This window comes from Eutrigla gurnardus, assembly GCF_963514095.1.
Source record: "Eutrigla gurnardus genome assembly, chromosome: 13".
Taxonomy (NCBI): domain Eukaryota; kingdom Metazoa; phylum Chordata; class Actinopteri; order Perciformes; family Triglidae; genus Eutrigla; species Eutrigla gurnardus.
This window is the reverse complement of record NC_139936.1, coordinates 13,868,761-13,884,916: the sequence shown is the minus strand read 5'-3', so window position 1 is coordinate 13,884,916 and position 16,156 is coordinate 13,868,761. Positions and strand designations below refer to the sequence as shown.

Sequence of the window (16,156 nt, the reverse complement as noted above, 5' to 3'; positions counted from 1 at the left end):
GAGAGAGAGAGAGAGAGAGAGAGAGAGAGAGAGAGAGATGGATAGCTGAACTACATGAGTATCACCCAAAACCGGAACAATGAGTTCTCTGTTCGACCCCCATGCCCCCCCCCCCCCCCCCCCCCCCATATTTTGTCCCAACTGTTGTAACTAAAAGAGCAGAACAACAGATGAATCAGAGGGAGGACAAAAACAAACAAACAGTCTGCATGCTTTTCCATTTGCTTGTTTTAATGAGTTTTGAAACCCCCTACAACAAAGAATTTGACAGTAAGCACAGACAAATGGAGGGGGCGGAGTTTATCACACAACCTCCATCATAAAGAACCACATAACTTACACACACACTGATTTGCTATAACAATCACAATTTATCCCGGTTATTTGGCCAAACAAGAACATTTGATACATGAATTAGAATACAATCGTTTGTTATTAAAAAAACAAAGTGACTGGACCACGATAACCTTAAATTGCTGGTATGATGATTAAAGAGTTCAACCGGTCGCTAATGGACGAGGATACTTCTCGAGTAGCCGTCACCATCAAACACAACAGCAAAAGGCACACGAGTGAGACGTAAACACAAACCCTGAACAGAACCGCAATGGAAATGGATTTGAACATAGTTTCCAACTTTCCAACAAAACGGAACATGACATTTTTGTGGAATTTGTCTTTTTTTTTCTTTCCAATTAATGATCTCGTCCCATGGAAGCAGGGAACATATGAAACCTGCATCTATATAATCGATGTAACTGGGGGAAAGGGGGTCTGAGGCTACTTGATCTCTGTGACTCAGTGACGTTCGGTCAATTAGACTCACAGTGAAATACAGCAATAACATTTTTTACCGAACATCTAAAAAAACGAAACACTTATACACCCGGACCTGATGAAAAAACTTGACACAAGTGGCACAAGTTAACAGCAAACAATCCCTCTATCACGTAGATATTTAACATTCAACTTTCAATAAATACATTTATAACGCAGGTCACAATATAAGTCATAATATTTGCTCTTCTCTTGATAAGATCATTACGCTACTTTTGCACATTCTCACTCTGAACACCCTTTCATAATATAACGGGTTTGGCATTTAGCACATGAATAAAATATATCATACTTTAAAATAAAACTGTAATGCTGGCAATAGACTAAATTAGAATCTATGTCGTATAAAAATAATTGGCATATTATAAATCATCCCATTAAAGACTTAGACACTGCAGATTGCATGACTGCAAACCAAACCTCTGAATTTAAAATTAGGCACGAGAAAGAGAAAGAGAGCAACACCAACTCAAAAAAAATCCAGTATGACACGTGCATACTCGCAGTAAACATCAGGAAACAGCTGTGGATGACCCGAAATAATGGAGGGTATTTTACAAGGCAGGTTTACAACAACGTGAACCAGATACTTTGAAAAAAGGCGGCCATTCCTGCAAGAATGTTGTTTTAAGGAATTGTGTTTTTGAGCATAATATTCAGGATGGGTTTGGTACAAATTAAAGCATCTGCAGGATGAAGCATCCTTTTTTCACAGTTACTTGGATAACACTTGTGAAAATCACCCTTGTCTTGGTGCGAAGCAGCAAAGCTCTGCATACAGTCCAGCTGTCCAGATGTGCAGCCCCTGTTTATGAGCTCTGGAACTTCCTTGTCGGCATATGGCACTGATCTAAGTTCGGCCCTCCGCCTCGCCCCCTTCGGCGGCTGGTTGCACAATGCAGAAGAGGTCTGCCAAAAGTCGGATCTGTGTCTGATGCCCGGGGAAGCAGGGGGCCGCCGCCGCCCTCTCTGTACGTCCAGCAGCTCAGTCCGTCTTCCAGACCTTATTGAGCACCTTCACCACCTCCTCGTAGATGATAAAAACTATGGCCACATCCAGGCACACGCGGCCCAGCCGAGGAACCGTCCCTTTGTAGAAACTACCGATGGACACAAAGAGAGAGAGGGGGGGGGGGTTGCATTAAAACACCAGTGGTTAAATTAAACTCACAATATGTGCCGTAAGCTGAAAAAGCAGCTGAAAAATAGCTCTACTGAAACGTAGTCGAGGCGTACTCACGCTGCCACGCCCTCATGTCTCAGGATCTTTGAAGCACAGTCCAGTGTGCTTTTATATTTATGTGCTTCCAGACCCTATGGGAATGAACCAAAAACACATTGTTATTTCCAATCAATGTCAGTAGGGGGCAGCAACGTGACAAGTTTGAATTAAAACACTAGCAAGCACCTGCTTTATAATGGCCCCCCCGTATTACACTATACCTGCATCCTCGTCTTGATGACATCTAGTGGGGTGTTTCCAAAGACACTGGCTGCTCCAGCTAAGGCTCCAAAGACTCCAGTCAACAAGGGATTAATAGCTTTATTGGGGTCATCGCCTGTTGAAGGGACATTACAGAGGAGTCAAGTGAAGTCTTGAATGTACTTAACAACGGTGTGAAACCCTGTTTAACAACTCTCTGGACCTCAGACACTAGGTGTGTCCCGATTCCATCCAGACCTTTTGGCTCCTGTTAGAATCTTTATTAAATATTGCACCTGGAACCATTTCAGAGGGTTCTACATAGAACCCAACATAAATACCTAGAGGTATTTGTGTAGAAAATCAGCCTTTCAACCCATTTGGAACATTTCTAAGAACAAGCTCCTTCCAACATACGTCTCAACCTGTTTCCTGTAGCCCATAAGCAGTGTTGCCCTCTTGTTCAAATATCAAATATCAAACACGTACAGCCTTATGCACACTGACCTTTGTACCAGTTCTTGAGCGAGGTCATCACATAGAATCGAATAGCTTGGTTGGAGCCTTGTTTGAGGACTGTGGCCGTGAGACCCTGGTACGTCCCTCTTATTCCTATAAGACATGATAAGTAGGTACAATTGATTATGCTCTTCATACATTTAGCAGACAACATCACGCCACGTATGTCTTCAGCTGCATTACCCTGTCTGACCAGTAGATGTCATGTGAGTTACATGCATTTCAGCCCATCTTTACCTTGTGCATTGACAATCTCTCTGACTCCGTGGAAGAAGCCCCTGTATTTTGGGTTGGCTGAAGTCTGGTCATGAATGAATTTAACCTTGGAGATTAAAAAAAAAAAAGGAACAAGTTGATCGTCACCCAAAATAGAAAATGTTGCTTTGCTAATACAGAGAATCGAGACACACAAAGTGTGTTTAGTCTGACCTTCTTTCAAATTATACTAACTGATACACTATATCCAACAATTCTGCTGGACATATAATATGCCCAAAAGAGTGCTTCACATCAAAATATTTCTCTTGCTAATTTGCTCTGGTTCAGTGGTTCTGAAAGTCTGGAGATTTGATTCAGAAAATGCAAAAAAAAATAAAAAATACAAATGCACAAAGTAGTTGGCACAGATGTTTTCTGTATATTTGGGTTTGCTGGGAATTTAGTGCACGACACAAAACAAACGCAACATGTGAAATTAGAAATCTGACCAGGGATCAGTTGGTAAAATACCTTGACAGTTTCCATGGGACAGACCACAAACACAGCCTCCATGACCCCGGCTCCAAGCCCACACAGCAGGCCTTTTGTGCTGTCCAGTCTACCGGACTCATCTCTTGCACGGTTACTGAGGAACTCAAACACCCCAAACCTGAGGGACAGATCAGAGCCAGCAGGGACGTTATGAGAGCTTTAACACAGGACAAATTAATCATATTACTGTGAAGAAAAGTATATTATTGTAGATTATTGTATGGCTCAAAGTGGATGACCTAACCTAGTTTTGTTTTTGTCAAAACAGAATCCTTAAGCAAAATGAAAATAAATGATGAATGAATAAACCCAGTAATTAATATCGCTATGCCTGCAGTCCTCTGATTACATGTGGTTTTTTTTTGTTTTTTTTATGGAACATCTTTAAACCTTAATATTTCTGTGTAAATGTAATATGCCAGCGTCTTGGAGCTCCCTTTCACCCCTTTGAGGCAAAGTTATTAAACCATTCTGCAATCTGACTAATGCAGCTTTAATCACCCAGGATGATCTTACAGTTAATGTAAAAGAAAAAGAGTAATTAATCAAAAAGAAATAAACAGATAACAATAGCCTATTCCAGTCAAACATAATGAGATCCCCCCTCATAAAATCAGATAATGATGCTGCTCCTCATCAGCAGAAACCAGGTGGTAGAGGAGGATGTTTCCACTCAGCGACTCGCTGAGTGGAAATAAAATCAGAAGCACATCAAACTTCCCTCCACCTCAGGTTGTTTCCACTGCTGAAAGAGCAGAATGTGCGTATACTGCCTTTACTTTAATGTCCTTCCTGCGTCCCCATTAAAAATGCACCAATAAACTGTCGTGTCTCAGTAACCAAGGAATGACCAGCAACAGCTGCCATGGAAGCCAGCCCAGACAGAGAGAGAGAGGGGTGGCTTCTGTATCTCTGCAATCAGAAATGTTGTGCCAGCGAGTCCTTTACAAGAAAGGTTATTTATAGATGGAATTAAATTGTGGCGAAGGGAGGGCACTGTCCAGTACATTTAGAAAAAAGGGGCGGGGGAGGACAGACACTTGGGTCTTGATGAATGCGTTGTCTTCCTCCCTGTCTTCCTCCTCAGTCTCGAGCCATATACCTGCCGACGTCACAGCTCTAACAGGATTCATCTCTTCTACTCAGTTTATGCGATATAAGTTTCTCCTCCCCACCAGCCTTTCTATCACAACATCTTCCCCCGCTCATTAACCTTCAGCGTCTGCTCCTCGGTCTGACTCCGCACACCGATTCAGTTCTGAAAGGTTCCACGCAATTAACTGACGCCAAACAAACAACATGTAAAAATAAACACAGTCATCTCACTCTGTATGCACACCCCTCACTGACTACAAACAGACTTTATGCTTAGGAGAGAATAAAAAAATGAGAAGAAAAGTGTTCTCCGATGCTGAAACCCACTTAAGAACTAACCTTGTGAAACAGACATCTTTTAAAAACTGCTGGGGAGAAATATGCACTCTCCAAATTCTCCCCCAGTGAACTGAACCTCATTTACATTTACATTTAGGTCATTTAGCAGACGCTTTTGTCCAAAGCGACTTACAATAAGTACATTTGTCAAAAGAAGGAAACAAAGAAACCACGACGTATCATTGCCGATGCAGTAAGAGCTAAAAATAGAACAAGTGCTAGGTCCTCATCTGAGTAAAGTAGTACTTCAAGAGTAACAGTGCTACGATCCGAGTTTTTTTTTTTTTTTGCGGGGGGGGGGGGTCGAGGGAGGGTGTTAGTGGGTCATGCTATGTAGAGTCGAGGTGAAGTCTGAACAGGTGAGTCTTGAGCCTTTTTCGGAAGATGGCAAATGACTCTGCTGTCCTGACATTGGTCGGGAGTTCGTTCCACCACTGAGGCGCCAGAACAGAGAAGAGTCTGGACTTTGCTGAGCGACATTAGAACGTGACACTTGGCCGACATCCCCACTCGGACATTAGTTATTTCCAATCTTCATTAGTGGGTCTTTCTACAAGGGCAGCTGTGCCGAAGAGAAGAGGTGAAGGAGAAAAGAAAGGCTTTCTGCACGGCGCACCATGATGCACAGGCAATCAGTTAATGGGATGGGGGAGAAAGGAGCGATGGGGGGGGGTAGAGGAAGTAAGGAGAGAATGGATCGAACAAATGACTGGAAGTGGTGGTCATTGGAAAAGTGCCATTGCTTTGTCCATAAATCAGAGCTAACTGGTTCCATCTCAGAGGCTTTCTATCTTCATAGGCCTACCTGTCGGCATGATTTATGTTGCCGTGACGATCAAAATCAAAATGAATATAACTTGTATTTTTATCCACAATGCAGCCACTTATATGCATCTTGTAAATGTAGTCGGATGACAGAAAGAGCAAAACGAGAACATGGTCTTAACCTCCATATTTCCTGAGAGAAAACAGAGCAGAAACAAAACCAGACTCCCTCTGGTAAGGGTGCTGAAGGCTGACTGACACACACACACACACACGCACGCACACACACACACACACACACACACACACACACACACACACACACACACACACACACAACACAACACATGTCTCCCTCTCTGTACTCCTATTGAGACCCTGCCTAAGTTTGAGTGGCATCTTTGCTCCGCCTGGCTGGGCTTGTCTCTCTATGGAACAGACAGGCTCAACCCTGCAGCATAACAACACACATATCAAACACACACACACACACACACACACACACACACACACACACACACACACACACACACACACACACAGTCACAGAAAGAAAGAAAGAAAGAAAGAAAGAAAGAAAGAAAGAAAGAAAGAAAGAAAGAAAGAAGGAACAAAAGCATCTAACGTTTTTGTGCTAAATGTGTGTGTGAGCAGCACACACGCGCTACTTGTCTGGAGATAAATGTCATAGCTTTGAAAGAATAATGTAATTATACTGAAGGCTAGTGTGGCATTTATGCCTAGCATTGTGGGTAATGGGCTGGAATAATTGGAGTGTGTGAGTTAGAGGTTCCAGGTAGAAGATCACAACAACCCAGCTAAATGTGCTCTTTTTCTTCCAGCCGCTCTACCTTTTCTATTTATTAGAAGATCAATATGGAGCTCCTTGGTTGCCAACTGGTTACAGCGCATGCCATATGGATGTAATGTCGGTCTCATTCCGGCCAATTCATCCATTACAGAGAAACACTGATAAGCTACCCGGAAGCATCAGAAAGGGGTCCACTGTACAGAGGAGCTGTGAGGTTTTACTCTGTTTCAATATATTCATTTCTCATTTATCAGATTGGAGGAATAAACTGTGAACTTATCTGGTGCTTTAAGAACTGCGTGGAAATCATATGTAACTGTTCAAGAGTGATTATTCATGTGTTCAATGTTACCTGTACTCGAGTATTAGTACGTGTTCTAGTTATTTTACTCACCTGACTGCAGATTTGGGTATTGATCCATACAGCAGTGAGCTGAGTCCTCTGTACAGTCCTTTAACACCGTGACCCTGTACCGTCTGTTTCACACAGTCACCTGGAGGAAACCACACACACACACACACACACACACACACACACACACACACATATACACATTACAGAATATGCAAAATAACTGAATACTAGATTTCATATTGAATATATTCATGTGTCTGCCCTGTGCCCCTTCTAAAGAACACACTGAAGAGCATGCACACCAGAAACATCTGTCCTTCACATGTGGTTCATCAATAGACTGTTTTCCCCAAAACATGGTGCTTTTCTTTGAACTTGCGTCTGGAGACATCAGTCCAGAAACCCATGTTCTGCTTTCTAGCCAGCTGCACAACCGAGCAGAAAAAAGCAACAGCTGTCTTGAGCGCTCATTAGCATGGTCTCCGATCCTCAGTGCGCAAGCCAGCATTACAGTACCACACCCTGGCTGTGTGTGTGTGTGTGTGTGTGTGTGTGTGTGTGTGTGTGTGTGTGTGTGTGTGTGTGTGTGTGTGTGTGTGTGTGTGTGTGTGTGTGTGTGTGTGTGCGGATGGTGAGAGTGCATTGGTCTGTCATACTGATTAAACAAGCACAGCGACAGCCTGTCAGACTACCCAATGTACCTGGGGATGATGGGTAATTAGATAATGAGCTCCTGAGAGAGGCACAGAGAGGATGAAGAACAGATATACTGAAACTGAAGGTAGATGGGTAGGTGGGTGGCTTTAAGAAGGTTCTACTTAGAACCCTCTTAAAGAATGGTTCCATCCGAAACCACTATCATGAAAGGTTCTACAGACAATCCTTCTATGGTGTAGCGGAAGGTTCCAACCAGAAGACTCTCTTGAGGTTCTATCCAGAATGGGCGTGAATTTCCAGCAATGTTGAACTGTTCCTTTAATGTCTTCAATTTGTATTTTACCGTATTTACGTTTTATATTTTAATGTTTTTTTAATGCTGTCTGGCTGCAGAAAAGAAGCAAAAAAACAACCCTTTTTCTTTCTCTTCAACTTGTATTCATGTTTGTTGAAGCAACCTTGGTGAAAGATGTTGAAAAGGGTAATCCCACATTCAGCTCGATATATTGGCAAAGTGCTGGAACAGAAGCTGAAGGTCCAGTGTTCTCAAACACATCACGCTCACCTACTCCTCTGTATTTGGGAGGATTGGCCTTCTCATCCAGTTGTAACTGGGTCTTGACATACTCGGTGGGGAAGGTGATGCAGATCTCGATGCCACCTGCGAGTCCACCTGAGAAACACAGACAACCAGAGCAGATTTTTATTAACAGAAGGTGTAAATTAACGTGGGTCTGAACACAAAGTGAGTGCTGGAGAAGGAAAAAGAAGTCCATTGACAGGGAGCGTACCTATGTTCCCAGGGTTCTATGTTCCCAGAGTTCTATGTTCCCTGCTTTGTATGTGACCAGGGAACATAGGACCCTTTTTTAAAAAATACACAAAACACAGTAAATACTAATAATAAATAAATAAACAATACATAAATAAATACGAATAATAAATACAGTAAATAACTCAATCTCAATCTAAATAATGAAATAGAGAAAAAGAAATTGGTGCATTTTGGGAAAAACGGGGAACATAGGACCCGGGAACATAGGGATGACCCCTATTAACATATTCCCGTAATCTAGCATCCCATGTCTGCCTGGCTACAGCCTAACCAAGCCTGATTTAATGTCCCAACGCCCTTATATTGCACCGAGGTGCCGTTACATCATGGATCATTACAGAGACTCCACAAATGGCTCTCCCTCCATAAACATTAAAAGTACTGCAGCCGAGGGAGGACGAGTAACGAGCTGAGCGAAGATAAATCAACTGCAGCTGAAACTACACCGTTCTGTTTGAGGGAAGAGAGCGATTATATCCCGTACTCTATGTTCAGTGTGGGATTGTAGAAAATAAAAAAATATATATATATACGGAAAGGAAGCAGTAATGAAGTGGACAAATGCACGTGTGACTTGAGTAGACGAGGACAAGCATCCAAAAGCGAGGCCAAGACACAACCAGATGAGTCACGAGGGAAAGGATAGGAAGAGGGCTGACATTAATTGAATTATCTACTCAGCCTGTGGGGAGGGGCTCCATTACCCAGGCCCTCCTTTAGCTCAATGACACAGACCCGCACATGCAACGGAGACGCACACACACACAAAAAAAAGAAATCCCTGATGTGAAAGAATTCTTCCGGTTATTTTCAAGTCATGTCACAAGAGAAAAAAAAACAACAAATGGGAAGTCAAAAGCCTAAATCTGTCTCGAGGAGAAGTGGTTTCATCAGAAAGTGGTTATGATTCTCTCCGTTTCTGGGAATCACCAGTTGTGTGTAATGTTTTTGTGTTTATATTCATGCTAAAAAAAGATGCTTTTTTTTTTTTTGGTAAGAAATATTAAACAGTCCAGTTAAAAATGGCTGCTTTTCTTTCAACACTGGCGGAAATGTCCTTTATGTTTCAAGCAAAAGAAGTCATGACGAATATGAGAGCACTTTATGAGTGCACTTTTGTTTATTTAATTGTTCTCTGTGTGTTCTGCAGTCAATGTTTCACTAAACTAAATATGTGTCGTTTAGCTCTGCAGTTTTGGACTCCGCACAATGTGACTGCTGCCAACACGCCCTTTATCACTGTAGCACCCAGAAGCAGAGCCTCCACTTTAGATTAAAGACATATATTTACCCCATGACATACATTAGGACTATAAGTAGCGCATACTCAAAATTCAGAACATTAGGAATTTCTACTTGAAATTAGATTAGCCGTTCTTGTATTTTGCCTCAAAGCCTGAAATCCTTGTCTGCTTCGCTTTATCAGCATCTCCTCTCCTGTAAGTGGGGCTGATTTGATAAAGGGAATGTATAAGGGAAAATGCCATTTACTTAAGGCTGCATAATTATCTAATACATGCCTTTATTATCATTTATCTCCATATGATACTGTGGCAAAATTCAAATTATTAAAATTCCACACCTTTGACTTGTAAATCAATGATCATTAAAAAATGTAAAACACGCATCGACTTTTAAATACCTGAGGATGTATTAATCTGAAATCTGGTCTGTCTAAACATTACACAGACCATTGATTTCAATGGGATGAACATGTGATTTCAAGCATCAGTTCTGGGACAATGATGTGATCATTGACTATAGCTGGATTCACCTTTTCAGTCCAATGCATAACTGGAATTACTGAGGGAACACCACCAAGCTCAATCATGTGATCTCTCTCTCTCTCACACACACACACACACACACACACACACACACACACACACACACACTATAATCACCCAGCCACTGAGCTGTAATTCTTCTAATTCTGTTAAGTAAATGTAAGCTGGGTCAGACATAACAGGCATCACATGAGCTTCACAATGCTCAATTCCATTACTGATCTGGGATCAGTGGTCCAGTGTATCTCCAAGAAATAATAACAATCATTCATTCCAGCCGAGACAGTGTTCCACATAAAAACCAGCAGTCACTCTGAGGCTGCGACTCAGCAGCACACACATGATCAATCCTCATCGCCGCCTGTGGAGGAGAAGCAGTCTGTTTGTCTTAGAGTCCATTTTGCAGCCTACATCCAAAGCGACACATATTTTACGCACACCATTTTACAGGCGACAACCTAAACGACTCCCGAGCAGCCGCCAAACGTGGGTGACACAAGAAAAATGGCCATTAATCTTTATTTTCACAGGCTCGCTCTGCTATACCCAATTTTTCTCTCAGCCTCCATCCTTCCTCTCTCCTCATCCCCCAGCAACACCTCCCCACACCGTGTCATAAGATCCATACACCTAGATCCTTGACACTTACTTTTACACGAGGAGGTATGGAAATAGCTTCGGACTGATTTTCACAACCTGGAGGCGGCGGAAAACAGACGTGAAACTTCCACAGGCTAAACAGCAGTTTGATAAATCAGACCGCATAAGTAGATGGGGGCATAGAGAGACCAGGCTATCCAGAAATGGACTGTAATGTAAAATGTATGTTTTCAGATAGCTTTTAGTCCAACACTCACAAATAATCAGTCTTAAGACCACATAAGACAAAGCAAAGCAGCAAATCCTCACAAATGAGAAGAAGATACGAGGTGTTTGTTAGTAATTTCACAGCCAGCACAGAGGAAGCACAGAGGAAGCCAGGTGAGCAGGCTGGCAGGCAGCTGACGGGGAGGAACTGTGGAACCCTGTCCTGCCTGCTTCGGCGACTCTAATGAGAAGCCAACACATCTGGTCCACAAAGAAAGTTCCCTCTTTCTCCGGAGGAGCTGACAATTTGCTGAATGCGGCAGGTTCCAAACATAATTCAAGCTTAATTTCCTTCAAAATGAATACTTAAAGCACCGTCTCAGTACAACCTGATTTTTTTTTGGTAACTCCATATTCGACTTAGACAGCAAAAGTCACCCAAACAATGTATCTACGTGTCTGTGTGTTTGTGCCAGCAAATTAATAAGCAGTTTTCCGACAGCATCTATCTATTATTCATCCAGATGTTCCTTATTTAGATTATTATCTCTCACTTTGAATTCCCTGGAGACTGGTGGGGGCATGTTATGAAGTCCACATCTTCAAAAGGAGAAAATAGCCAGAGGACTGATGCACTTCAAACATGAGGTGTCCTAACAGGGCCGTAATATTCCTGATTGCCTCGAAAACATGAAAAGAATTATTCATCTGACAGTCTGGCCTTTTAGGCTTCCTCTGTCCTCAACAACACTCCCTAATGCTTAATTACAGGAAGGATGCTGATTCATTTTACATGAGGGCTGTTTTAACTGTAGCGAGCAGGATGTGCACTGATTTACATGGATGACACACAAACGTCCACAGGTTTGTTTTGACAGTGTAGACGAGGCTGCCGCACTCTTCGCAGTTAAATGATAAATGATGGGTTTCTGTGTATTACTTAACATAGAGGATTGAGCTTATACCTCAACACAGTGTATGCTTGAGTTAAATGATTATATCTTGTAATATTGCATGCGGCTTTGAGCATTTTAAATCATTTGTTCAAGGCTTGAAATGCTGTTAAAGTTTCACACAAGGAATAAACAAACAGAATTCTATAATCAATTTTTTTTATAATACATCAATAGTCTATTGCAATCCTTTTTTTTTGCAACCAGAGAGTCGCACCCTGCTGGCCATTAGAAAGAACACAAATTGAAGCCACTTCCATGTTTGCCACCTGGACTAAACATGCAATTAAGAAAGCTGACCTATGAGCCCGCTGTATTTTAAAGTAGTGCACTACATTTTTTTCCGTGGACTCATTCCACCAACAAGTAGCTGTCAGGCTGTCACGTCGGAGGGGAAAGGCGCGGCTCTGTAATTTATCATCTCGCCCTCTGGTACTCGGGGTCCGCGAGCAGCAGCAGAGTGGAGGGAAGGCGACTGTGTGCGTCACCTGTGACGCAAGGAAACGGGGAGTAAGCGCGCCGTTTGACGAGCCCTCTGAGCCTGAAAGGAGACAACCACTCAGAGGACCTAACTGAATGCCCCGAGGCCAGAGAGAGAGAGAGAGAGAGAGAGAGAGAGAGAGAGAGAGAGAGAGAGAGAGAGAGAGAGAGAGAGAGAGAGAGACTGAGGAGTGGAACAAGGGAGAGAGAGGGAGCAGGACAAGTGACATAAAACAAGCCAGTCTCAGAGAAAAATCCAATCTATCATGAAATCAGGATTATAAAGGGAACTTTCTCTCTCTCTCTGTCCATCCCTCTGCTTAGAAGGGTTATAAATGAAAGCCACAACACACTATGAATGCACAGCAGCCAGCAAATCAGGCTTTGGAGGCCCAGTTAGACGTCTCTCTCTCTTCCTCCATCTCCATCCCTCAGGCCTCACGCAGATACAACTCTTCGTTTCCTCCTTCCATGTCTCAGTGGTCATCACCGAAGGCTGTTCAGAGAAGCACTTGAACTCGCTTACAGGAGCAGGAAGAGCTCACAGATCTCTCTAAAAGCTTTGGAAGTGTGCAACGTGCACCCCTCCTCCCCGACCAGGGTCTATGTGGGCTCTGTAATCCATTAGGCTCTGACCTTCTACTTCATGCTTTGTCTACGCGGAGCCTTCGGGCGTGCACACGTGGCTCGATCTCTACACAGACATACTGTGAACAATGAGATAAATCTAAAGTAGCATTAGCTTGGATTTATGAGCTGCCACGGCTGAGTGAGGATATTTCATATTCCAAACCCTCGGCTGTGGTTTTCAATTACTCACAAAGACCGTTTATCTGTTGCCGAGTCATCCCGGCGATGCTTTGAACAATTACTTTCATCAGACACGCGCACTTTCATTTTCCAAAAAAAAACTGGTTTGAAAGAGATGAATCAATGGTTGCTCAACAGTAAGGCCACGAAGAGAGACTGAGAGACGGAGCAAATGCAATCATGCTGCTCTTGCAAAACTGGCCAGACAGGCTTGAGACGAGCTAAACGACCCAGGGAGCAACACTGGGCCACATCCAGTCAATCAGGCTGCTTGGGAATGATGGGGGGAAGGGCCACATGGCCGTTTCTCAGTGTCTGACAGGACGACACGAGTCAGGAGAGAGTGTGTGTGTGTATATGTATATAGGGGGAGTAATAGATATATATAGAGGCTTGGGAAGGAATTTAAGTGGTGTGTCATGTCAAGTGTATCACATTTTGCTTTGTTTCTGGAGACGGTGTCATTGAATGAATGAATGAGTGAATGAATCTGAATCTGAATTGAAAGGAGCTGTGAATGTGTCTCATTTACTGCAGCTGGCAGCACAGCATGTACATGGAACTGTAAACACGCAGATGAGTGATGAGAAACAATTCACTGGTAATTGGTTCATCACGGATGTCATTTTTCAAGCACAAATAACCAAACATTGGCTGGTTTCGACTTTTCAAACATGAAGATTTGATCTTTTTCCTTGTCAATGTTTTGAACCATTCATTATCCACTGAACTCATTATGGGCATTTTCATTATTTTCTGACATTTTAAGCCAAAATGATTCATCTACTGATGAAAAAAGTAATCAATAACTAAGCAACTAAGCGTAAGTTGCAGGCCTTTGATAAAAAAAAAAATCATTCAAAACGATAAAATATTCAGGTTGGAACTGGTGCCAGACAACGAGGCTGAATTCAACCGAGAGCTGCCAAATAGCAGCGCGTAGCCTTAATAAAAAATCACCTCAGAGAGGCTCTTCATCAGCTGGAGCCGCTGCACCCTGATCATCAACACAGGAGGAGTCCAGGGTTTGTTTGTTTTCTGAACCTCAGCTGGGAAAAAAACTGATGAATCACAAGAATAGCTGCAACAACCTCGACTGAAGTAGTGCTGAACCAATAAGTCCATTAATTGATCCTTTGTGTTTTTACCAAACATTTGCAGCTGCAGCACAGTAAAATATTTCATATGAATATATATAATAAATAATTGTGCGGCAGGGTTTTCAGCTGGTGATCAAATTAAGAAAATATGTTGGCTCTGTCCATTTATGGCAGGACATAATTTTCAACATTTATTTACTACATTGTTAACCCCTTATTACAAATCTAATCAATTCATTGATTGATGGTTAACAATAATTAGTTGCAGTCTTAGAATGAGGCACTGAGATGATTGAATAGGTAATTGGTCGACCTCACCAGAAGGTCCCTTTAGCTGTTCAGGGACCTTTCAATCATACCGCGTGATCTTCATCAGCAGATTTTCAAAAAACAAAAATCATCTATCTCCCATGACAATGGGGAGGAATTAATCTGGGATTATGTGTCACCCAGAAAAACTCAACATTAAAGGTGTTGCATTCTCTCAGTCCTCTCACATCCAAACCTGATACACTGTGTGTTCTCAGTATCCCCTACGCTGCTGCATGCAACGATCAATCTGTATAGTGCAGCTGATCACATCTCACCATGACAGCACCGTTTGTGAGGATGGAGGAGGGAGACAACAGCTTCAAGGGGTCATAAGGTCAACATGGGTAGAAGTGGAGGAAATGTAGTAAAGTCTGTTTAAATGCCTCCTTGTTAATTGTGTTTATTCTAAGAAACGTAGCAGCTCTCACATTCCTCTGTGAAGACTATCTGAAGTGAAACGTGTCCTGAGAGAGAGAAACGCCATGTCATCATCATATAAGAGTCAAAGAGAGGCGACTTACTGGACTTGTTTCCTTCTTAGGGTGTGACTACATAAAGTTTTCATCCAAACGCTGTTTAAATGGACGTGTTGTTGTTATACTGCCGTGTTGCTCCGCTAAACTACAAACAAGCTTCCACGAAGTATCCCAACACTATTCATTTAAGTGTGACTTCATTGCAAACAGAGACATTTGGTCCAACTCTTTGACATTCCTATCAGATTATGACGGACGTACCTGCCAGAATCGCCTTTCCCGGGTGCGTTAATTTGGTTTTCGCCGCCGGCGCGGCTGCCGCCAAACAGCGCGGTCTGTAGAAAGGGCTGATAAACGTGCTTCTGTCCTGCATAATTACCGGAAATATACACTACAATTAAAAAAGAAAAGGAATTCAACTCCAGGGAGCTTTCTCTTTAAGCACTTAAAGTAGCTTTGCAAAGTGGTGTGGAGCGCTCAACGCATCGGACGCGCGGCGGCTGTCTGGCGCGCTTCTCCGGGCTGCAGGTGTTTCTCAGACGCGTCCGGAGACTCTCCGACGGGATCCGTGTTGACAGTGGGCGGAAACTGGGACTGTCGAGGAAGTTGGGATGTGCTATATCCAATGGCTGTTGTTTGTAACCATGGCAACGCGGTGTCACGACAGCAGTGCGTAAAAGAGAGCCACGCAAACCGGAAGCAAAGAGGGGCGGAGAGATAGTGTGTCCTGCTGCCGCGGCGATTTTTTTCCCTCTCCCCCGTGAAGCCAGTGAATTTAAACAACCGACGAGGCTGTTGTGTGACGAGGGTCGGTGGGTGACACTCTGGGTGCTTGTGTGAGAGCAGGACGGTCACTTTTGTTTCACAGAAGAAGGGCGGGGCGCAGCCTCCATTTCTCTGTATTTCCATCTGAATGCAGCCCAGCGAGAGAGAATAAAATCGGATTCCCTTGTTGGTAAATCTTTTCCGCCCAAAAACTTTTGCAATCCCCCCGCAAACAGCTGGCAGTAATAGGTCCAAACCGCCGCACCACACCCTCTCCAAA

General features: G+C 43.0%; 1 protein-coding gene across 1 annotated transcript; it reads right to left on the bottom strand.

Moving 5' to 3' along the window:
* Positions 1-216: 216 nt before the first annotated feature.
* On the bottom strand, positions 217-15,797 carry LOC311023519 (tricarboxylate transport protein B, mitochondrial). Its single transcript, XM_084025414.1, has 9 exons — positions 15,373-15,797; positions 8,117-8,224; positions 6,934-7,033; positions 3,509-3,647; positions 3,017-3,101; positions 2,768-2,872; positions 2,281-2,396; positions 2,078-2,151; positions 217-1,937 (listed from the first exon to the last, which is right to left on the bottom strand). Exons 1-9 carry the CDS (start codon positions 15,482-15,484, stop codon positions 1,823-1,825), a joined length of 954 nt encoding a protein of 317 aa, XP_083881540.1. The 5' UTR covers positions 15,485-15,797; the 3' UTR covers positions 217-1,822.
* Positions 15,798-16,156: the final 359 nt, after the last annotated feature.